This window comes from Phyllobates terribilis, unplaced genomic scaffold (assembly GCF_046119375.1).
Source record: "Phyllobates terribilis strain yellow unplaced genomic scaffold, ASM4611937v1 Scaffold_5__5_contigs__length_657084704, whole genome shotgun sequence".
NCBI lineage: Eukaryota > Metazoa > Chordata > Amphibia > Anura > Dendrobatidae > Phyllobates > Phyllobates terribilis.
In genome coordinates, this window is record NW_027362765.1 from 359,920,835 (window position 1) to 359,945,159 (window position 24,325).

The following is a 24,325-nucleotide window of genomic DNA, read 5'->3' on the forward strand; positions in this document are numbered from 1 at the left end:
CGCTGTCGGCACCGGGAACAGTTGATCATTGGGGGTGCCGATTGTCGCACCCCCCACCTATCAGATATTGATGACCTATTCTAGGGCTAGGCCATCAATATAAAAGTCGTGGACAAAATCCTATCATGCATCACCCGTATGTATGGAGCTCCCCCTACTGGCAACTGTGTATGACAAAGCTTAAATACATTTTTAAACTCTGTTATATAAATACAAAGCACCATTTTCTTTTTTCTTGACATTTTGTGGATCTGCCTTATTAACCGATCTCACTGTGGTAAGATTTCTTTTTTTTTTAATTAGATTGTTGGATAATCAGCAGATTTTCTGGACAAAGTAGCCAGTAAGAAATCTCTTTTATGTACCTTTTGTCTTTTTCTTCACACACTAAAGATAAGGATTACAAGGATGAAAAAGTCTATTTACAGTGTAATGCACCATTGAGAATCAGCGAGTATCAGAACATATGACGGAAAATCCCGGTTTATGTCATTACAGTTTACTTGTTGCACATTGAAAAGTTTTCCAACTTCCTAATGTAGATTGTGAAATATCCCTTATCATCCTTAGGAGCTCTGCCGTCTGTCAGTGACCGGGAATATTCTGGTGGACACTTGGCAGCAGAAAACCTTCAGGGACTATTAGGCTATGTTCACACATGTTGGGTTTTTCAGCGTATTTTGCTGCAGATTTTTATGCAAATTTTCAGCTGCGTTTTGCAGTATCAGCAAAGTCTATGAGATTCCAGAATTCTTTGTTCACACATCTTGTTTTGTTTTTTTTTGCTGCATATTTTGTGCCTTGGTTGGGTTTTTGGAAAATAGAGCATGTCACTTCTTTCAGCGTTTTTTTCACCCATAGGAAGTAATGGGTGGCGAAAAAAAAGCTGAAAAAGCGCATCAAAACTGCACCAAAATTTACATCAGCGTTTTTGATGGCAAAATAGTACGGGGTTCTTTTTTTTCCACAGAACTTTATGTACATGCATAAATAGAATCAGATGAACAATGAAAAAAAACGCAACAAAAAATGCAGCAAAATCTGCGTTTTTGACGCAGCTGATTTCCTGCCAGAGATTAGGTTTTGCTGCTGATTTGTGACGCTGAAAAACCTAACAGGTGTGAACATGGCCTTAAGTCTCACAACTGAGACTGTCTGGGTTGGATACAATTGTATCAATCTCCTGTGAGGTGGATCTGGCTGGAGGCCACAGCAGATTGTCCGGACTGGATACAATTGTTACCTCACAGCTGTGAGACATTTTTAAGCTCCTATTCCCATTTGACTGACAACAAGCAGAGATCTCGAAAAGAGCAACAAAATAAAACACAAATTAGATTAGAAAGTTGCAGAACTTTATGCCGTGGCGAAGCTTTCTTCACATAGGACCGGAGATCCCTTTAAGTATCTGAATGTGGAGCCCAGCTTGATTGCTAATATGAAGTACAGGACATGTTCCAGTTTCGGGCTCTGTACAGCGGTGTCTGCCCCGAGGCCGATCGGAGGCCATTTTATTCCTGAGGGTGTGTATATGACTGGAGGGGCCGAGGATGGCGTTGGCTTCGTGTCCTGGGGCGTCACTCTGCGGTCGGCTTCTTTTAGGTGAGCATCTTGTAGATTCCCATAGTCAGGAGCAGATGGTGGACGACCACTGGGGAGGGAACAGTCGAGAGATATCATTCACCACCGTTATATAAGATTCTGGGATACACGGATCTGAACCTGGGAAAGCTGGGTGCCACAATGTAACATACCAGCGTCCTCCGAGGTTGTCACCAGATTTGTAGTCCAGTACTGATGACACCTTCTTGGTCACAGGAGCGCCTCATAAGCCCTGACACATAGGGAGAGAACCCCATAATAAAGGGGTAAATTATAGGGGATGCAACCTCTGGGCCCGCACTGGTGGGCAGAACAGCAGAGCGCGTCTCTGGGGGCTCTACTTTATATTAAGTAATGGTGTTCAAACTACTCCTAGCAGAGGGGGGAGACAGAAATCCAGGGTCCCCGGATCTGAAGATCGGTGGGGCTTCCACTGGTCAGACCACCACTGATCTAGCATTTATCACCTATTGGGGGAATAAGTAGAATATGTTTCCTTCTTGAATGCCCCTTTAAGGTTGGGGTGGCACCGTGTCCATTTTGGAGCCAGTTGTCATCCGTTGATATTTATGGGACTAATCCACTGAAGGACTGAGATTCATGCGCATTTCGGCGTTTAAGTGTCAGCATTTGGGTATTAAGAGCCGCTGGGTTTTCCTGTGAGTGATACATGAGGGATGAATAACTGTGAAGATGGGTGACAGCCCCTGAGAGCACTGATGGCAGGCACCCGGCTTTCCCAGGCACCTACTGAGGTTGAGCGCTCATGTTGCTGCCCCTGGTGAGATGACGTAGGCTTTACCCAGGTAACTGACCCATGACTTTTTCAGAGCTTCCTAAATTCAGCATTGCATGGGGTAAGTAGCGGCACATTAGGGATCACTGCAGCGGAGAAACATTCTGGAACTTTACCTGCAAGGCCAGGATAGCCGAAAGATGCCGAGCCTAAAGCAGAAGAGGAAAACAAGATTGTTATACATGATCCCAAACTAGGAAAGAGGAAACATCGCTGATCAATTGGTTTCAGGCTGGATCGTTAAATCTATGGGATAAGACCAACAGGAAATATGACCATGAATGGGGTCCATCACCCTAGGGATAATGCGGCATTATTACAGCTCAGTTGTGCACGAGGGATTATCAGGTCATCACTTATGAATGGGGTATTAAAAAATCTATGCTGCACCACTTGTTTGCATTAAGGTCCAGGTGAAGTTAAATGACAACCTGACATTTTTGGACAAATGCAACAAAATTTAGACATGCGAATTGGAGGGATTTGTAAAATCAGGCAGGGATCCACAAAAGGGAAAAGAAGAAAAAAAAAGACTAATACATCTCAAGGAAAGCTCATATAACAGAGATACATACTCTGCAGTATAAATTCTGCCACTAAGACACCTCCTGTCTGTTCCTTTTGTTGTCTCCGTCTTCCACATGTCTGACAAAATAAAACAGAGCATTGAAAATCTATATACAGAAATCTGCATATATAGATTATGTCTGCAGCCACCACTAGAGGGAGCTCACGTAACACAGAGATACATGATAACCTTCTGTCTGTCTGCAGTCACCACTAGGGGGAGCTCCCTGTATACAGAGATACATGATAAGATTCTGTCTGCAGTCACCACTAGGGGGAGCTCCCTGTATACAGAGATACATGATAAGATTCTGTCTGCAGCCACCACTAGGGGAGCGCCCTGTATACAGAGATACATGATAAGATTCTGTCTGCAGCCACCACTAGGGGGAGCTCCCTGTATACAGAGATACATGATAAGATTCTGTCTGCAGCCACCACTAGGGGAGCGCCCTGTATGCAGAGATACATGATAAGATTCTGTCTGCAGTCACCACTAGGGGGAGCTCCCTGTATACAGAGATACATGATACGATCCTCTCTGCAGCCACCACAAGGGGGAGCTCCCTGTATACAGAGATACATGATCAGAATCTGTCTGCAGTCACCACTACGGGGAGCTCCCTGTATACAGAGCTACATGATAAGATTCTGTCTGCAGGCACCACTAGGAGGAGCTCCCTATATACAGAGATACATGATAAGATTCTGTCTGCAGCCACCACTAGAGGGAGCTCCCTGTATACAGAGATACATGATAAGATTATGTCTGCAGGCACCACTAGGAGGAGCTCCCTGTATAGAGAGATACATGATAAGATTCTGTCTGCAGTCACCACTAGGGGAGCTCCTTGTATACAAAGATACATGATAAGATCCTGTCTGCAGCCACCATTAGGGGGAGCTGCCTGTATACAGAGATACATGATAAGATCCTGTCTACAGCCACCACTAGGGGGGGCTCCCTGTATTCATAAATACATGGTAAGATTATGTCTGCAGCCATCACTAGGGGGAGCTCCCTGTATACAGAGATACATGATAAGATTCTGATTGCAGCCACCACTAGGGGGAGCTCCCTGTATACAGTGATACATGATAAGATTCTGTCTGCAGCCACCACTAGGGGGGGCTCCCTGTATTCATAAATACATGGTAAGATTATGTCTGCAGCCAGCACTAGGGGGAGCTCCCTGTATACAGAGATACATGGTAAGATTATGTCTGCAGTCAGCACTATGGGGAGCTCACTGTATATAGAGATACATGATAAGACTGTCTGCAGCCACCACTAGGCGGAGCTCCCTGTATACAGAGATACATGATAAGATTCTGTCTGCAGCCACCACTAGGGGGAGCTCCCTGTATACAGAGATACATGATAAGATTCTGTCTGCAGCCACCACTATGGGGAGCTCCCTGTATACAGAGATACATGATAAGATTCTGTCTGCAGCTACCACTAGGGGGAGCTCCCTGTATACAGAAATACATGATAAGATTCTGTCTGAAGCCACCACTAGGGGGAGCTCCCTGTATACAGAGATACATGATAAGATTCTGTCTGCAGCCACCACTAGGGGGAGCTCCCTGTATACAGAGATACATGATAAGATTCTGTCTGCAGCCACCACTAGGGGGAGCTTCCTGTTTACAGAGATACATGATAAGATTCTGTCTGCAGCCACCACTAGGGGGAGCTCACTGTATACAGAGATGCATGATAAGATTCTGTCTGCAGCCACCACTAGGGGGAGCTCCTTGAATACCAAGATTCAAGATAGGATTATCTGCTGCATTTTAGAAAATTCCAGCTGATCTCATGCATCATCTGTATCTCACCTAGAAGCCATCAGTGTCAGATAAGGTAATGACATGAGGTTCCTAATATGTAAGGAATATTTCTTTACTTACCACAGGGCAGGAGAACTTCTCACTGTCACACAGATATGTCTCACAATGTAGCCAGACTTTAGATAATTTTGGGACATTCTGGAAGCGGAAGGCATTAAACTGGAAAGTTGCACGGCTGTTCTTCCCATTTTCATGCACAATAATTGTGTCATCTGATGGACACCTGTACATATCGAATATATGAGAAACCCTCAGTATCAGAGACAACTATGTTTCCCCCATATGTTTAAACAATCAATTATGATAAATTATATAGGAAATTGTACAATACTGAAACTCAACTCATCCATAAAAGAAGGTAAATTACAGATATAACAGACGGATTCTCATGTTGATCATAATAGCAATATTCTTGCACATAGGAGCAGTATTATAGTAGTCATATTCTTGTACATAGGTAGCAGTATTATAGCAGTTATATTCTTGTACATAGGAGCAGTATTATAGTAGTTATATTCTTGTACATAGGGGCAGTATTATAGTAGTTATATTCTTGTACATAGCAGCAGTATTATAGCAGTTATATTCTTGTACATAGGAGCAGTATTATAGTAGTTATATTCTTGTACATAGGAGCAGTATTATAGTAGTTATGTTCTTGTACATAGGGGCAGTATTATAGTAGTTATATTCTTGTACATAGGGGCAGTATTATAGTAGTTATGTTCTTGTACATAGGGGCAGTATTATAGTAGTTATATTCTTGTACATAGGGGCAGTATTATAGTAGTTATATTCTTCTACATAGGGGCAGTATTATAGTAGTTATGTTCTTGTACATAGGGGCAGTATTATAGTAGTTATATTCTTGTACATAGGAGCAGTATTATAGTAGTTATATTCTTGTACATAGGAGCAGTATTATAGTAGTTATATTCTTGTACATAGGAGCAGTATTATAGTAGTTATATTCTTGTACATAGGGGCAGTATTATAGTAGTTATGTTCTTGTACATAGGGGCAGTATTATAGTAGTTATATTCTTGTACATAGGAGCACTATTATAGTAGTTATATTCTTCTACATAGGGAGCAGTATTATAGTAGTTATATTCTTGTACATAGGAGCAGTATTATAGTAGTTATATTCTTCTACATAGGGGGCAGTATTATAGTAGTTATATTCTTGTACATAGGGGCAGTATTATAGTAGTTATATTCTTGTACATAGGAGCAGTATTATAGTAGTTATATTCTTGTATATAGGAGCAGTATTATAGTAGTTATATTCGTGAACATAGGAGCAGTATTATAGTAGTTATATTCTTGTATATAGGAGCAGTATTATAGTAGTTATATTCTTGTATATAGGAGCAGTATTATAGTAGTTATATTCTTGTACATAGGAGCAGTATTATAGTAGTTATATTCTTGTACATAGGGGGCAGTATTATAGTAGTTATATTCTTGTACATAGGAGCAGTATTATAGTAGTTATATTCTTGTACATAGGGGGCAGTATTATAGTAGTTATATTCTTGTACATAGGGAGCAGCATTATAGTAGTTATATTCTTCCACATATTGGCAGTATTATAGTAGTTATATTCTTGTACATAGGAGCAGTATTATAGTAGTTATATTCTTGCACATAGGGGGCAGTATTATAGTAGTTATATTCTTGTACATATGAGCAGTATTATAGTAGTTATATTCTTGTACATAGGGGGCAGTATTATAGTAGTTATATTCTTGTACATAGGAGCAGTATTATAGTAGTTATATTCTTGTACATAGGGGCAGTATTATAGTAGTTATATTCTTGTACATAGGAGCAGTATTATAGTAGTTATATTCTTGCACATAGGAGCAGTATTATAGTAGTTATATTCTTGTACATAGGAGCAGTATTATAGTAGTTATATTCTTGTACATAGGGGGCAGTATTATAGTAGTTATATTCTTGTACATAGGAGCAGTATTATAGTAGTTATATTCTTGTACATAGGGGCAGTATTATAGTAGTTATATTCTTGTACATAGGAGCAGTATTATAGTAGTTATATTCTTGTACATATGGGCAGTATTATAGTAGTTATATTCTTGTACATAGGGGCAGTATTATAGTAGTTATATTCTTGTACATAGGGGCAGTATTATAGTAGTTATGTTCTTGTACATAGGGGCAGTATTATAGTAGTCATGTTCTTGTACATAGGGGCAGTATTATAGTAGTTATATTCTTGTACATAGGGGGCAGTATTATAGTAGTTATGTTCTTGTACATAGGGGCAGTATTATAGTAGTCATGTTCTTGTACATAGGGGCAGTATTATAGTAGTTATATTCTTGTACATAGGGGCAGTATTATAGTAGTTATATTCTTGTACATAGGGGCAGTATTATAGTAGTTATGTTCTTGTACATAGGGGCAGTATTATAGTAGTCATGTTCTTGTACATAGGGGCAGTATTATAGTAGTTATATTCTTGTACATAGGGGGCAGTATTATAGTAGTTATATTCTTGTACATAGGGAGCAGCATTATAGTAGTTATATTCTTCTACATAGGGGCAGTATTATAGTATTTATATTCTTCTACATATGAGCAGTATTATAGTAGTTATATTCTTGTACATAGGGGCAGTATTATAGTAGTTATATTCTTGTACATAGGAGCAGTATTATAGTAGTTATGTTCTTGTACATAGGGGCAGTATTATAGTAGTTATATTCTTGTACATAGGGGCAGTATTATAGTAGTTATATTCTTGTACATAGGGGCAGTATTATAGTAGTTATGTTCTTGTACATAGGGGCAGTATTATAGTAGTTATATTCTTGTACATAGGGGCAGTAATATAGTAGTTATATTCTTCTACATAGGGGCAGTATTATAGTAGTTATGTTCTTGTACATAGGGGCAGTATTATAGTAGTTATATTCTTGTACATAGGAGCAGTATTATAGTAGTTATATTCTTCTACATAGGGGGCAGTATTATAGTAGTTATATTCTTGTACATAGGAGCAGTATTATAGTAGTTATATTCTTCTACATAGGGGGCAGTATTATAGTAGTTATATTCTTGTACATAGGGGCAGTATTATAGTAGTTATATTCTTGTACATAGGAGCAGTATTATAGCAGTTATATTCTTGTATATAGGAGCAGTATTATAGTAGTTATATTCGTGTACATAGGAGCAGTATTATAGTAGTTATATTCTTGTATATAGGAGCAGTATTATAGTAGTTATATTCATGTATATAGGAGCAGTATTATAGTAGTTATATTCTTGTACATAGGAGCAGTATTATAGTAGTTATATTCTTGTACATAGGGGGCAGTATTATAGTAGTTATATTCTTGTACATAGGAGCAGTATTATAGTAGTTATATTCTTGTACATAGGGGGCAGTATTATAGTAGTTATATTCTTGTACATAGGGAGCAGCATTATAGTAGTTATATTCTTCTACATAGGGGCAGTATTATAGTAGTTATATTCTTGTACCTAGGAGCAGTATTATAGTAGTTATATTCTTGCACATAGGGGGCAGTATTATAGTAGTTATATTCTTGTACATATGAGCAGTATTATAGTAGTTATATTCTTGTACATAGGAGCAGTATTATAGTAGTTATATTCTTGTACATAGGAGCAGTATTATAGTAGTTATATTCTTGTACATAGGAGCAGTATTATAGTAGTTATATTCTTGTACATAGGGGGCAGTATTATAGTAGTTATATTCTTGTACATAGGAGCAGTATTATAGTAGTTATATTCTTGTACATAGGGGGCAGTATTATAGTAGTTATATTCTTGTACATAGGGAGCAGCATTATAGTAGTTCTATTCTTCTACATATTGGCAGTATTATAGTAGTTATATTCTTGTACATAGGAGCAGTATTATAGTAGTTATATTCTTGCACATAGGGGGCAGTATTATAGTAGTTATATTCTTGTACATATGAGCAGTATTATAGTAGTTATATTCTTGTACATAGGGGGCAGTATTATAGTAGTTATATTCTTGTACATAGGAGCAGTATTATAGTAGTTATATTCTTGTACATAGGGGCAGTATTATAGTAGTTATATTCTTGTACATAGGAGCAGTATTATAGTAGTTATATTCTTGCACATAGGAGCAGTATTATAGTAGTTATATTCTTGTACATAGGAGCAGTATTATAGTAGTTATATTCTTGTACATAGGGGGCAGTATTATAGTAGTTATATTCTTGTACATAGGAGCAGTATTATAGTAGTTATATTCTTGTACATAGGGGCAGTATTATAGTAGTTATATTCTTGTACATAGGAGCAGTATTATAGTAGTTATATTCTTGTACATAAGGGCAGTATTATAGTAGTTATATTCTTGTACATAGGGGCAGTATTATAGTAGTTATATTCTTGTACATAGGGGCAGTATTATAGTAGTTATGTTCTTGTACATAGGGGCAGTATTATAGTAGTTATATTCTTGTACATAGGAGCAGTATTATAGTAGTTATATTCTTCTACATAGGGGGCAGTATTATAGTTGTTATATTCTTGTACGTAGGGGCAGTATTATAGTATTTATATTCTTCTACATAGGAGCAGTATTATAGTAGTTATGTTCTTGTACATAGGGGCAGTATTATAGTAGCTATGTTCTTGTACATAGGGGCAGTATTATAGTAGTCATGTTCTTGTACATAGGGGCAGTATTATAGTAGTTATATTCTTGTACATAGGGGGCAGTATTATAGTAGTTATATTCTTGTACATAGGGAGCAGCATTATAGTAGTTATATTCTTCTACATAGGGGCAGTATTGTAGTATTTATATTCTTCTACATATGAGCAGTATTATAGTAGTTATATTCTTGTACATAGGGGGCAGTATTATAGTAGTTATATTCTTGTACATAGGGGCAGTAATATAGTAGTTATATTCTTCTACATAGGGGCAGTATTATAGTAGTTATGTTCTTGTACATAGGGGCAGTATTATAGTAGTTATATTCTTGTACATAGGAGCAGTATTATAGTAGTTATATTCTTCTACATAGGGGGCAGTATTATAGTAGTTATATTCTTGTACATAGGAGCAGTATTATAGTAGTTATATTCTTCTACATAGGGGGCAGTATTATAGTAGTTATATTCTTGTACATAGGGGCAGTATTATAGTAGTTATATTCTTGTACATAGGAGCAGTATTATAGCAGTTATATTCTTGTATATAGGAGCAGTATTATAGTAGTTATATTCGTGTACATAGGAGCAGTATTATAGTAGTTATATTCTTGTATATAGGAGCAGTATTATAGTAGTTATATTCATGCATATAGGAGCAGTATTATAGTAGTTATATTCTTGTACATAGGAGCAGTATTATAGTAGTTATATTCTTGTACATAGGGGGCAGTATTATAGTAGTTATATTCTTGTACATAGGAGCAGTATTATAGTAGTTATATTCTTGTACATAGGGGGCAGTATTATAGTAGTTATATTCTTGTACATAGGGAGCAGCATTATAGTAGTTATATTCTTCTACATAGGGGCAGTATTATAGTAGTTATATTCTTGTACCTAGGAGCAGTATTATAGTAGTTATATTCTTGCACATAGGGGGCAGTATTATAGTAGTTATATTCTTGTACATATGAGCAGTATTATAGTAGTTATATTCTTGTACATAGGGGGCAGTATTATAGTAGTTATATTCTTGTACATAGGAGCAGTATTATAGTAGTTATATTCTTGTACATAGGGGCAGTATTATAGTAGTTATATTCTTGTACATAGGAGCAGTATTATAGTAGTTATATTCTTGCACATAGGAGCAGTATTATAGTAGTTATATTCTTGTACATAGGAGCAGTATTATAGTAGTTATATTCTTGTACATAGGGGGCAGTATTATAGCAGTTATATTCTTGTACATAGGAGCAGTATTATAGTAGTTATATTCTTGTACATAGGGGCAGTATTATAGTAGTTATATTCTTGTACATAGGAGCAGTATTATAGTAGTTATATTCTTGTACATATGGGCAGTATTATAGTAGTTATATTCTTGTACATAGGGGCAGTATTATAGTAGTTATATTCTTGTACATAGGGGCAGTATTATAGTAGTTATGTTCTTGTACATAGGGGCAGTATTATAGTAGTTATATTCTTCTACATAGGGGGCAGTATTATAGTAGTTATATTTTTGTACGTAGGGGCAGTATTATAGTATTTATATTCTTCTACATAGGAGCAGTATTATAGTAGTTATGTTCTTGTACATAGGGGCAGTATTATAGTAGTTATGTTCTTGTACATAGGGGCAGTATTATAGTAGTTATGTTCTTGTACATAGGGGCAGTATTATAGTAGTTATATTCTTGTACATAGGGGGCAGTATTATAGTAGTTATATTCTTGTACATGGGGAGCAGCATTATAGTAGTTATATTCTTCTACATAGGGGCAGTATTATAGTAGTTATATTCTTGTACATAGGAGCAGTATTATAGTAGTTATATTCTTGCACATAGGGGGCAGTATTATAGTAGTTATATTCTTGTACATATGAGCAGTATTATAGTAGTTATATTCTTGTACATAGGGGGCAGTATTATAGTAGTTATATTCTTGTACATAGGAGCAGTATTATAGTAGTTATGTTCTTGTACATAGGGGCAGTATTATAGTAGTTATATTCTTGTACATAGGGGCAGTATTATAGTAGTTATATTCTTGTACATAGGGGCAGTATTATAGTAGTTATGTTCTTGTACATAGGGGCAGTATTATAGTAGTTATATTCTTGTACATAGGGGCAGTATTATAGTAGTTATATTCTTCTACATAGGGGCAGTATTATAGTAGTTATGTTCTTGTACATAGGGGCAGTATTATAGTAGTTATATTCTTGTACATAGGAGCAGTATTATAGTAGTTATATTCTTCTACATAGGGGGCAGTATTATAGTAGTTATATTCTTGTACATAGGAGCAGTATTATAGTAGTTATATTCTTCTACATAGGGGGCAGTATTATAGTAGTTATATTCTTGTACATAGGGGCAGTATTATAGTAGTTATATTCTTGTACATAGGAGCAGTATTATAGTAGTTATATTCTTGTATATAGGAGCAGTATTATAGTAGTTATATTCTTGTATATAGGAGCAGTATTATAGTAGTTATATTTTTGTACATAGGAGCAGTATTATAGTAGTTATATTCTTGTATATAGGAGCAGTATTATAGTAGTTATATTCTTGTACATAGGAGCAGTATTATAGTAGTTATATTCTTGTACATAGGGGGCAGTATTATAGTAGTTATATTCTTGTACATAGGAGCAGTATTATAGTAGTTATATTCTTGTATATAGGAGCAGTATTATAGTAGTTATATTCTTGTATATAGGAGCAGTATTATAGTAGTTATATTCTTGTATATAGGAGCAGTATTATAGTAGTTATATTCTTGTACATAGGAGCAGTATTATAGTAGTTATATTCTTGTACATAGGGGGCAGTATTATAGTAGTTATATACGTGTACATAGGAGCAGTATTATAGTAGTTATATTCTTGTATATAGGAGCAGTATTATAGTAGTTATATTCTTGTATATAGGAGCAGTATTATAGTAGTTATATTCTTGTACATAGGAGCAGTATTATAGTAGTTATATTCTTGTACATAGGGGGCAGTATTATAGTAGTTATATTCTTGTACATAGGAGCAGTATTATAGTAGTTATATTCTTGTACATAGGGGGCAGTATTATAGTAGTTATATTCTTGTACCTAGGGAGCAGCATTATAGTAGTTATATTCTTCTACATAGGGGCAGTATTATAGTAGTTATATTCTTGTACCTAGGAGCAGTATTATAGTAGTTATATTCATGCACATAGGGGGCAGTATTATAGTAGTTATATTCTTGTACATATGAGCAGTATTATAGTAGTTATATTCTTGTACATAGGGGCAGTATTATAGTAGTTATATTCTTGTACATAGGAGCAGTATTATAGTAGTTATATTCTTGTACATAGGGGCAGTATTATAGTAGTTATATTCTTGTACATAGGAGCAGTATTATAGTAGTTATATTCTTGCACATAGGAGCAGTATTATAGTAGTTATATTCTTGTACATAGGAGCAGTATTATAGTAGTTATATTCTTGTACATAGGGGGCAGTATTATAGTAGTTATATTCTTGTACATAGGAGCAGTATTATAGTAGTTATATTCTTGTACATAGGAGCAGTATTATAGTAGTTATATTCTTGTACATATGGGCAGTATTATAGTAGTTATATTCTTGTACATAGGGGCAGTATTATAGTAGTTATATTCTTGTACATAGGGGCAGTGTTATAGTAGTTATGTTCTTGTACATAGGGGCAGTATTATAGTAGTTATATTCTTGTACATAGGAGCAGTATTATAGTAGTTATGTTCTTGTACATAGGGGCAGTATTATAGTAGTTATGTTCTTGTACATAGGGGCAGTATTATAGTAGTCATGTTCTTGTACATAGGGGCAGTATTATAGTAGTTATATTCTTGTACATAGGGGGCAGTATTATAGTAGTTATATTCTTGTACATAGGGAGCAGCATTATAGTAGTTATATTCTTCTACATAGGGGCAGTATTATAGTATTTATATTCTTCTACATATGAGCAGTATTATAGTAGTTATATTCTTGTACATAGGGGGCAGTATTATAGTAGTTATATTCTTGTACATAGGAGCAGTATTATAGTAGTTATGTTCTTGTACATAGGGGCAGTATTATAGTAGTTATATTCTTGTACATAGGGGCAGTATTATAGTAGTTATATTCTTGTACATAGGGGCAGTATTATAGTAGTTATGTTCTTGTACATAGGGGCAGTATTATAGTAGTTATATTCTTGTACATAGGGGCAGTAATATAGTAGTTATATTCTTCTACATAGGGGCAGTATTATAGTAGTTATGTTCTTGTACATAGGGGCAGTATTATAGTAGTTATATTCTTGTACATAGGAGCAGTATTATAGTAGTTATATTCTTCTACATAGGGGGCAGTATTATAGTAGTTATATTCTTGTACATAGGAGCAGTATTATAGTAGTTATATTCTTCTACATAGGGGGCAGTATTATAGTAGTTATATTCTTGTACATAGGGGCAGTATTATAGTAGTTATATTTTTGTACATAGGAGCAGTATTATAGTAGTTATATTCGTGTACATAGGAGCAGTATTATAGTAGTTATATTCTTGTATATAGGAGCAGTATTATAGTAGTTATATTCATGTATATAGGAGCAGTATTATAGTAGTTATATTCTTGTACATAGGAGCAGTATTATAGTAGTTATATTCTTGTACATAGGGGGCAGTATTATAGTAGTTATATTCTTGTACATAGGAGCAGTATTATAGTAGTTATATTCTTGTACATAGGGGCAGTATTATAGTAGTTATGTTCTTGTACATAGGGGCAGTATTATAGTAGTTATATTCTTCTACATAGGGGGCAGTATTATAGTAGTTATATTCTTGTACGTAGGGGCAGTATTATAGTATTTATATTCTTCTACATAGGAGCAGTATTATAGTAGTTATGTTCTTGTACATAGGGGCAGTATTATAGTAGTTATGTTCTTGTACATAGGGGCAGTATTATAGTAGTTATGTTCTTGTACATAGGGGCAGTATTATAGTAGTTATATTCTTGTACATAGGGGGCAGTATTATAGTAGTTATATTCTTGTACATAGGGAGCCGCATTATAGTAGTTATATTCTTCTACATAGGGGCAGTATTATAGTAGTTATATTCTTGTACATAGGAGCAGTATTATAGTAGTTATATTCTTGCACATAGGGGGCAGTATTATAGTAGTTATATTCTTGTACATATGAGCAGTATCATAGTAGTTATATTCTTGTACATAGGGGGCAGTATTATAGTAGTTATATTCTTGTACATAGGAGCAGTATTATAGTAGTTATGTTCTTGTTCATAGGGGCAGTATTATAGTAGTTATATTCTTGTACATAGGGGCAGTATTATAGTAGTTATATTCTTGTACATAGGGGCAGTATTATAGTAGTTATGTTCTTGTACATAGGGGCAGTATTATAGTAGTTATATTCTTGTACATAGGGGCAGTATTATAGTAGTTATATTCTTCTACATAGGGGCAGTATTATAGTAGTTATGTTCTTGTACATAGGGGCAGTATTATAGTAGTTATATTCTTGTACATAGGAGCAGTATTATAGTAGTTAAATGCTTCTACATAGGGGGCAGTATTATAGTAGTTATATTCTTGTACATAGGAGCAGTATTATAGTAGTTATATTCTTCTACATAGGGGGCAGTATTATAGTAGTTATATTCTTGTACATACGGGCAGTATTATAGTAGTTATATTCTTGTACATAGGAGCAGTATTATAGTAGTTATATTCTTGTATATAGGAGCAGTATTATAGTAGTTATATTCTTGTATATAGGAGCAGTATTATAGTAGTTATATTCTTGTACATAGGAGCAGTATTATAGTAGTTATATTCTTGTATATAGGAGCAGTATTATAGTAGTTATATTCTTGTACATAGGAGCAGTATTATAGTAGTTATATTCTTGTACATAGGGGGCAGTATTATAGTAGTTATATTCTTGTACATAGGAGCAGTATTATAGTAGTTATATTCTTGTATATAGGAGCAGTATTATAGTAGTTATATTCTTGTACATAGGAGCAGTATTATAGTAGTTATATTCTTGTACATAGGGGGCAGTATTATAGTAGTTATATTCGTGTACATAGGAGCAGTATTATAGTAGTTATATTCTTGTATATAGGAGCAGTATTATAGTAGTTATATTCTTGTATATAGGAGCAGTATTATAGTAGTTATATTCTTGTACATAGGAGCAGTATTATAGTAGTTATATTCTTGTACATAGGGGGCAGTATTATAGTAGTTATATTCTTGTACATAGGAGCAGTATTATAGTAGTTATATTCTTGTACATAGGGGGCAGTATTATAGTAGTTATATTCTTGTACATAGGGAGCAGCATTATAGTAGTTATATTCTTCTACATAGGGGCAGTATTATAGTAGTTATATTCTTGTACCTAGGAGCAGTATTATAGCAGTTATATTCATGCACATAGGGGGCAGTATTATAGTAGTTATATTCTTGTACATATGAGCAGTATTATAGTAGTTATATTCTTGTACATAGGGGCAGTATTATAGTAGTTATATTCTTGTACATAGGGGCAGTATTATAGTAGTTATATTCTTGTACATAGGAGCAGTATTATAGTAGTTATATTCTTGCACATAGGAGCAGTATTATAGTAGTTATATTCTTGTACATAGGAGCAGTATTATAGTAGTTATATTCTTGTACATAGGGGGCAGTATTATAGTAGTTATATTCTTGTACATAGGAGAAGTATTATAGTAGTTATATTCTTGTACATAGGGGCAGTATTATAGTAGTTATATTCTTGTACATAGGAGCAGTATTATAGTAGTTATATTCTTGTACATATGGGCAGTATTATAGTAGTTATATTCTTGTACATATGGGCAGTATTATAGTAGTTATATTCTTGTACATAGGGGCAGTATTATAGTAGTTATGTTCTTGTACACAGGGGCAGTATTATAGTAGTTATATTCTTGTACATAGGAGCAGTATTATAGTAGTTATATTCTTCTACATAGGGGGCAGTATTATAGTAGTTATATTCTTGTTCGTAGGGGCAGTATTATAGTATTTATATTCTTCTACATAGGAGCAGTATTATAGTAGTTATGTTCTTGTACATAGGGGCAGTATTATAGTAGTTATGTTCTTGTACATAGGGGCAGTATTATAGTAGTTATGTTCTTGTACATAGGGGCAGTATTATAGTAGTTATATTCTTGTACATAGGGGGCAGTATTATAGTAGTTATATTCTTGTACATAGGGAGCAGCATTATAGTAGTTATATTCTTCTACATAGGGGCAGTATTATAGTATTTATATTCTTGTACATAGGAGCAGTATTATAGTAGTTATATTCTTGCACATAGGGGGCAGTATTATAGTAGTTATATTCTTGTACATATGAGCAGTATTATAGTAGTTATATTCTTGTACATAGGGGGCAGTATTATAGTAGTTATATTCTTGTACATAGGAGCAGTATTATAGTAGTTATATTCTTGCACATAGGGGCAGTATTATAGTAGTTATATTCTTGTACATAGGAGCAGTATTATAGTAGTTATATTCTTGCACATAGGAGCAGTATTATAGTAGTTATATTCATGTACATAGGAGCAGTATTATAGTAGTTATATTCTTGTACATAGGGGGCAGTATTATAGTAGTTATATTCTTGTACATAGGAGCAGTATTATAGTAGTTATATTCTTGTACATAGGGGCAGTATTATAGCAGTTATATTCTTGTACATAGGAGCAGTATTATAGTAGTTATATTCTTGTACATATGGGCAGTATAATAGTAGTTATATTCTTGTACATAGGGGCAGTATTATAGTAGTTATATTCTTGTACATAGGGGCAGTAATATAGTAGTTATGTTCTTGTACATAGGGGCAGTATTATAGTAGTAATATTCTTGTACATAGGGGCAGTATTATAGTAGTTATATTCTTGTACATAGGGGCAGTATTATAGTAGTTATGTTCTTGTACATAGGGGCAGTATTATAGTAGTTATATTCTTGTACATAGGGGCAGTATTATAGTAGTTATATTCTTCTACATAGGGGCAGTATTATAGTAGTTATGTTCTTGTACATAAGGGCAGTATTATAGTAGTTATATTCTTGTACATAGGAGCAGTATTATAGTAGTTATATTCTTCTACATAGGGGGCAGTATTATAGTAGTTATATTCTTGTACATAGGAGCAGTATTATAGTAGTTATATTCTTCTACATAGGGGGCAGTATTATAGTAGTTATATTCTTGTACATAGGGGCAGTATTATAGTAGTTATATTCTTGTACATAGGAGCAGTATTATAGTAGTTATATTCTTGTATATAGGAGCAGTATTATAGTAGTTATATTCGTGTACATAGGAGCAGTATTATAGTAGTTATATTCCTGTATATAGGAGCAGTATTATAGTAGTTATATTCTTGTATATAGGAGCAGTATTATAGCAGTTATATTCTTGTACATTGGAGCAGTATTATAGTAGTTATATTCTTGGACATAGGGGGCAGTATTATAGTAGTTATATTCTTGTACATAGGAGCAGTATTATAGTAGTTATATTCTTGTATATAGGAGCAGTATTATAGTAGTTATATTCTTGTACATGGGAGCAGTATTATAGTAGTTATATTCTTGTACATTGGAGCAGTATTATAGTAGTTATATTCTTGGACATAGGGGGCAGTATTATAGTAGTTATATTCTTGTACATAGGGGCAGTATTATAGTAGTTATATTTTTGTACATAGGAGCAGTATTATAGTAGTTATATTCTTGTACATAGGGGGCAGTATTATAGTAGTTATATTCTTTTACATAGGGAGCAGCATTATAGTAGTTATATTCTTCTACATAGGGGCAGTATTATAGTAGTTATATTCTTGTACATATGGGCAGTATTATAGTAGTTATATTCTTGTACATAGGAGCAGTATTATAGTAGTTATATTCTTGTACATAGGGGGCAGTATTATAGTAGTTATATTCTTGTACATAGGAGCAGTATTATAGTAGTTATATTCTTGTACATAGGGGCAGTATTATAGTAGTTATATTCTTGTACATATGAGCAGTATTATAGTAGTTATATTCTTGTACATATGGGCAGTATTATAGTAGTTATATTCTTGTACATAGGGGCAGTATTATAGTAGTTATGTTCTTGTACATAGGGGCAGTATTATAGTAGTTATATTCTTGTACATAGGAGCAGTATTATAGTAGTTATATTCTTCTACATAGGGGGCAGTATTATAGTAGTTATATTCTTGTACGTAGGGGCAGTATTATAGTATTTATATTCTTCTACATAGGAGCAGTATTATAGTAGTTATGTTCTTGTACATAGGGGCAGTATTATAGTAGTTATGTTCTTGTACATAGGGGCAGTATTATAGTAGTTATGTTCTTGTACATAGGGGCAGTATTATAGTAGTTATATTCTTGTACATAGGGGCAGTATTATAGTAGTTATATTCTTGTACATACGGGCAGTATTATAGTAGTTATGTTCTTGTACATAGGGGCAGTATTATAGTAGTTATATTCTTGTACATAGGGTCAGTATTATAGTAGTTATATTCTTCTACATAGGGGCAGTATTATAGTAGTTATGTTCTTGTACATAGGGGCAGTATTATAGTAGTTATATTCTTGTACATAGGAGCAGTATTATAGTAGTTATATTCTTCAAAATAGGGGGCAGTATTATAGTAGTTATATTCTTGTACATAGGAGCAGTATTATAGTAGTTATATTCTTCTACATAGGGGGCAGTATTATAGTAGTTATATTCTTGTACATAGGGGCAGTATTATAGTAGTTATATTCTTGTACATGGGAGCAGTATTATAGTAGTTATATTCTTGTATATAGGAGCAGTATTATAGTAGTTATATTCGTGTACATAGGAGCAGTATTATAGTAGTTATATTCTTGTATATAGGAGCAGTATTATAGTAGTTATATTCTTGTACATAGGAGCAGTATTATAGTAGTTATATTCTTGTACATAGGGGGCAGTATTATAGTAGTTATATTCTTGTACATAGGAGCAGTATTATAGTAGTTATATTCTTGTACATAGGGGGCAGTATTATAGTAGTTATATTCTTGTACATAGGAGCAGTGTTATAGTAGTTATATTCTTGTACATAGGTGCAGTATTATAGCAGTTATATTCTTGTACTTAGGGGCAGTATTATAGTAGTTATATTCTTGTACATAGGAGTAGTATTATAGTAGTTATATTCTTGTACATAGGGGCAGTATTATAGTAGTTATATTCTTGTACATAGGAGCAGTATTATAGTAGTTATATTCTTGTACATAGGAGTATTATTATAGTAGTTATAGTCTTGTACATAGGGAGCAGTATTATAGTAATTATAGTCTTGTACATAGGGAGCAGTATTATAGTAGTTATATTCTTGTACATAGGAGCAGTATTATAGTAGTTATATTCTTGTACATAGGGGCAGTATTATAGTAGTTATATTCTTGCACATAGGAGCAGTATTATAGTAGTTATATTCTTGTACATAGGAGCAGTATTATAGTAGTTATATTCTTGTACATAGGGGGCAGTATTATAGTAGTTATATTCTTGTACATAGGAGCAGTATTATAGTAGTTATATTCTTGTATATAGGGGCAGTATTATAGTAGTTATATTCTTGTACATAGGAGCAGTATTATAGTAGTTATATTCTTGTACATAGGGGGCAGTATTATAGTAGTTATATTCTTGTACATAGGAGCAGTATTATAGTAGTTATATTCTTGTATATAGGGGCAGTATTATAGTAGTTATATTCTTGTACATAGGAGCAGTATTATAGTAGTTATATTCTTGTACATATGGGCAGTATTATAGTAGTTATATTCTTGTACATAGGGGCAGTATTATAGTAGTTATATTCTTGTACATAGGAGCAGTATTATAGTAGTTATGTTCTTGTACATAGGGGCAGTATTATAGTAGTTATATTCTTGTACATAGGAGCAGTATTATAGTAGTTATATTCTTCTACATAGGGGGCAGTATTATAGTAGTTATATTCTTGTACGTAGGGGCAGTATTATAGTAATTATATTCTTCTACATAGGAGCAGTATTATAGTAGTTATGTTCTTGTACATAGGGGCAGTATTATAGTAGTTATGTTCTTGTACATAGGGGCAGTATTATAGTAGTTATGTTCTTGTACATAGGGGCAGTATTATAGTAGTTATATTCTTGTACATAGGGGCAGTATTATAGTAGTTATATTCTTGTACATACGGGCAGTATTATAGTAGTTATGTTCTTGTACATAGGGGCAGTATTATAGTAGTTATATTCTTGTACATAGGGTCAGTATTATAGTAGTTATATTCTTCTACATAGTGGCAGTATTATAGTAGTTATGTTCTTGTACATAGGGGCAGTATTATAGTAGTTATATTCTTGTACATAGGGGGCAGTATTATAGTAGTTATATTCTTGTACATAGGGAGCAGCATTATAGTAGTTATATTCTTCTACATAGGGGCAGTATTATAGTAGTTATATTCTTGTACATAGGAGCAGTATTATAGTAGTTATATTCTTGTACATAGGGGCAGTATTATAGTAGTTATATTCTTGTACATAGGGGCAGTATTATAGTAGTTATGTTCTTGTACATAGGGGTAGTATTATAGTAGTTATATTCTTGTACATAGGAGCAGTATTATAGTAGTTATATTCTTCTACATAGGGGGCAGTATTATAGTAGTTATATTCTTGTACGTAGGGGCAGTATTATAGTATTTATATTCTTCTACATAGGAGCAGTATTATAGTAGTTATGTTCTTGTACATAGGGGCAGTATTATAGTAGTTATGTTCTTGTACATAGGGGCAGTATTATAGTAGTTATGTTCTTGTACATAGGGGCAGTATTATAGTAGTTATATTCTTGTACATAGGGGGCAGTATTATAGTAGTTATATTCTTGTACATAGGGAGCAGCATTATAGTAGTTATATTCTTCTACATAGGGGCAGTATTATAGTATTTATATTCTTGTACATAGGAGCAGTATTATAGTAGTTATATTCTTGCACATAGGGGGCAGTATTATAGTAGTTATATTCTTGTACATATGAGCAGTATTATAGTAGTTATATTCTTGTACATAGGGGGCAGTATTATAGTAGTTATATTCTTGTACATAGGAGCAGTATTATAGTAGTTATATTCTTGCACATAGGGGCAGTATTATAGTAGTTATATTCTTGTACATAGGAGCAGTATTATAGTAGTTATATTCTTGCACATAGGAGCAGTATTATAGTAGTTATATTCATGTACATAGGAGCAGTATTATAGTAGTTATATTCTTGTACATAGGGGGCAGTATTATAGTAGTTATATTCTTGTACATAGGAGCAGTATTATAGTAGCTATATTCTTGTACATATGGGCAGTATTATAGTAGTTATATTCTTGTACATAGGGGCAGTATTATAGTAGTTATATTCTTGTACATAGGGGCAGTATTATAGTAGTTATGTTCTTGTACATAGGGGCAGTATTATAGTAGTAATATTCTTGTACATAGGGGCAGTATTATAGTAGTTATATTCTTGTACATAGGGGCAGTATTATAGTAGTTATGTTCTTGTACATAGGGGCAGTATTATAGTAGTTATATTCTTGTACATAGGGGCAGTATTATAGTAGTTATATTCTTCTACATAGGGGCAGTATTATAGTAGTTATGTTCTTGTACATAAGGGCAGTATTATAGTAGTTATATTCTTGTACATAGGAGTAGTATTATAGTAGTTATATTCTTCTACATAGGGGGCAGTATTATAGTAGTTATATTCTTGTACATAGGAGCAGTATTATAGTATTTATATTCTTCTACATAGGGGGCAGTATTATAGTAGTTATATTCTTGTACATAGGGGCAGTATTATAGTAGTTATATTCTTGTACATAGGAGCAGTATTATAGTAGTTATATTCTTGTATATAGGAGCAGTATTATAGTAGTTATATTCGTGTACATAGGAGCAGTATTATAGTAGTTATATTCTTGTATATAGGAGCAGTATTATAGTAGTTATATTCTTGTATATAGGAGCAGTATTATAGTAGTTATATTCTTGTACATAGGAGCAGTATTATAGTAGTTATATTCTTGGACATAGGGGGCAGTATTATAGTAGTTATATTCTTGTACATAGGAGCAGTATTATAGTAGTTATATTCTTGTACATAGAGGGCAGTATTATAGTAGTTATATTCTTGTACATAGGGAGCAGCATTATAGTAGTTATATTCTTCTACATAGGGGCAGTATTATAGTAGTTATATTCTTGTACATATGGGCAGTATTATAGTAGTTATATTCTTGTACATAGGGGCAGTATTATAGTAGTTATATTCTTGTACATAGGAGCAGTATTATAGTAGTTATATTCTTGTACATAGGGGGCAGTATTATAGTAGTTATATTCTTGTACATAGGAGCAGTATTATAGTAGTTATATTCTTGTACATAGGGGCAGTATTATAGTAGTTATATTCTTGTACATATGAGCAGTATTATAGTAGTTATATTCTTGTACATATGGGCAGTATTATAGTAGTTATATTCTTGTACATAGGGGCAGTATTATAGTAGTTATATTCTTGTACATAGGGGCAGTATTATAGTAGTTATGTTCTTGTACATAGGGGCAGTATTATAGTAGTTATATTCTTGTACATAGGAGCAGTATTATAGTAGTTATATTCTTCTACATAGGGGGCAGTATTATAGTAGTTATATTCTTGTACGTAGGGGCAGTATTATAGTATTTATATTCTTCTACATAGGAGCAGTATTATAGTAGTTATGTTCTTGTACATAGGGGCAGTATTATAGTAGTTATGTTCTTGTACATAGGGGCAGTATTATAGTAGTTATGTTCTTGTACATAGGGGCAGTATTATAGTAGTTATATTCTTGTACATAGGGGCAGTATTATAGTAGTTATATTCTTGTACATACGGGCAGTATTATAGTAGTTATGTTCTTGTACATAGGGGCAGTATTATAGTAGTTATATTCTTGTACATAGGGTCAGTATTATAGTAGTTATATTCTTCTACATAGGGGCAGTATTATAGTAGTTATGTTCTTGTACATAGGGGCAGTATTATAGTAGTTATATTCTTGTACATAGGAGCAGTATTATAGTAGTTATATTCTTCAAAATAGGGGGCAGTATTATAGTAGTTATATTCTTGTACATAGGAGCAGTATTATAGTAGTTATATTCTTCTACATAGGGGGCAGTATTATAGTAGTTATATTCTTGTACATAGGGGCAGTATTATAGTAGTTATATTCTTGTACATGGGAGCAGTATTATAGTAGTTATATTCTTGTATATAGGAGCAGTATTATAGTAGTTATATTCGTGTACATAGGAGCAGTATTATAGTAGTTATATTCTTGTATATAGGAGCAGTATTATAGTAGTTATATTCTTGTATATAGGAGCAGTATTATAGTAGTTATATTCTTGTACATAGGAGCAGTATTATAGTAGTTATATTCTTGTACATAGGGGGCAGTATTATAGTAGTTATATTCTTGTACATAGGAGCAGTATTATAGTAGTTATATTCTTGTACATAGGGGGCAGTATTATAGTAGTTATATTCTTGTACATAGGAGCAGTGTTATAGTAGTTATATTCTTGTACATAGGT

The 24,325-nt window shown here is 33.8% G+C and overlaps 1 protein-coding gene across 1 annotated transcript in view; it reads right to left on the reverse strand.

Annotated features, from left to right (window-relative positions):
* Window positions 1-1,598: 1,598 nt before the first annotated feature.
* The window catches only part of TECTB (tectorin beta), a 54,508-nt gene continuing 31,781 nt past the window's right edge, over window positions 1,599-24,325 (reverse strand). Inside the window, exons 7-10 of the mRNA XM_073681274.1 lie at window positions 4,880-5,042; window positions 2,974-3,043; window positions 2,515-2,547; window positions 1,599-1,651 (exon numbers count right to left, since the gene is read on the reverse strand). Coding sequence (XP_073537375.1) covers window positions 1,599-1,651; window positions 2,515-2,547; window positions 2,974-3,043; window positions 4,880-5,042 — 319 coding nt within the window. The remainder of the gene's footprint in view (window positions 1,652-2,514; window positions 2,548-2,973; window positions 3,044-4,879; window positions 5,043-24,325) is intronic.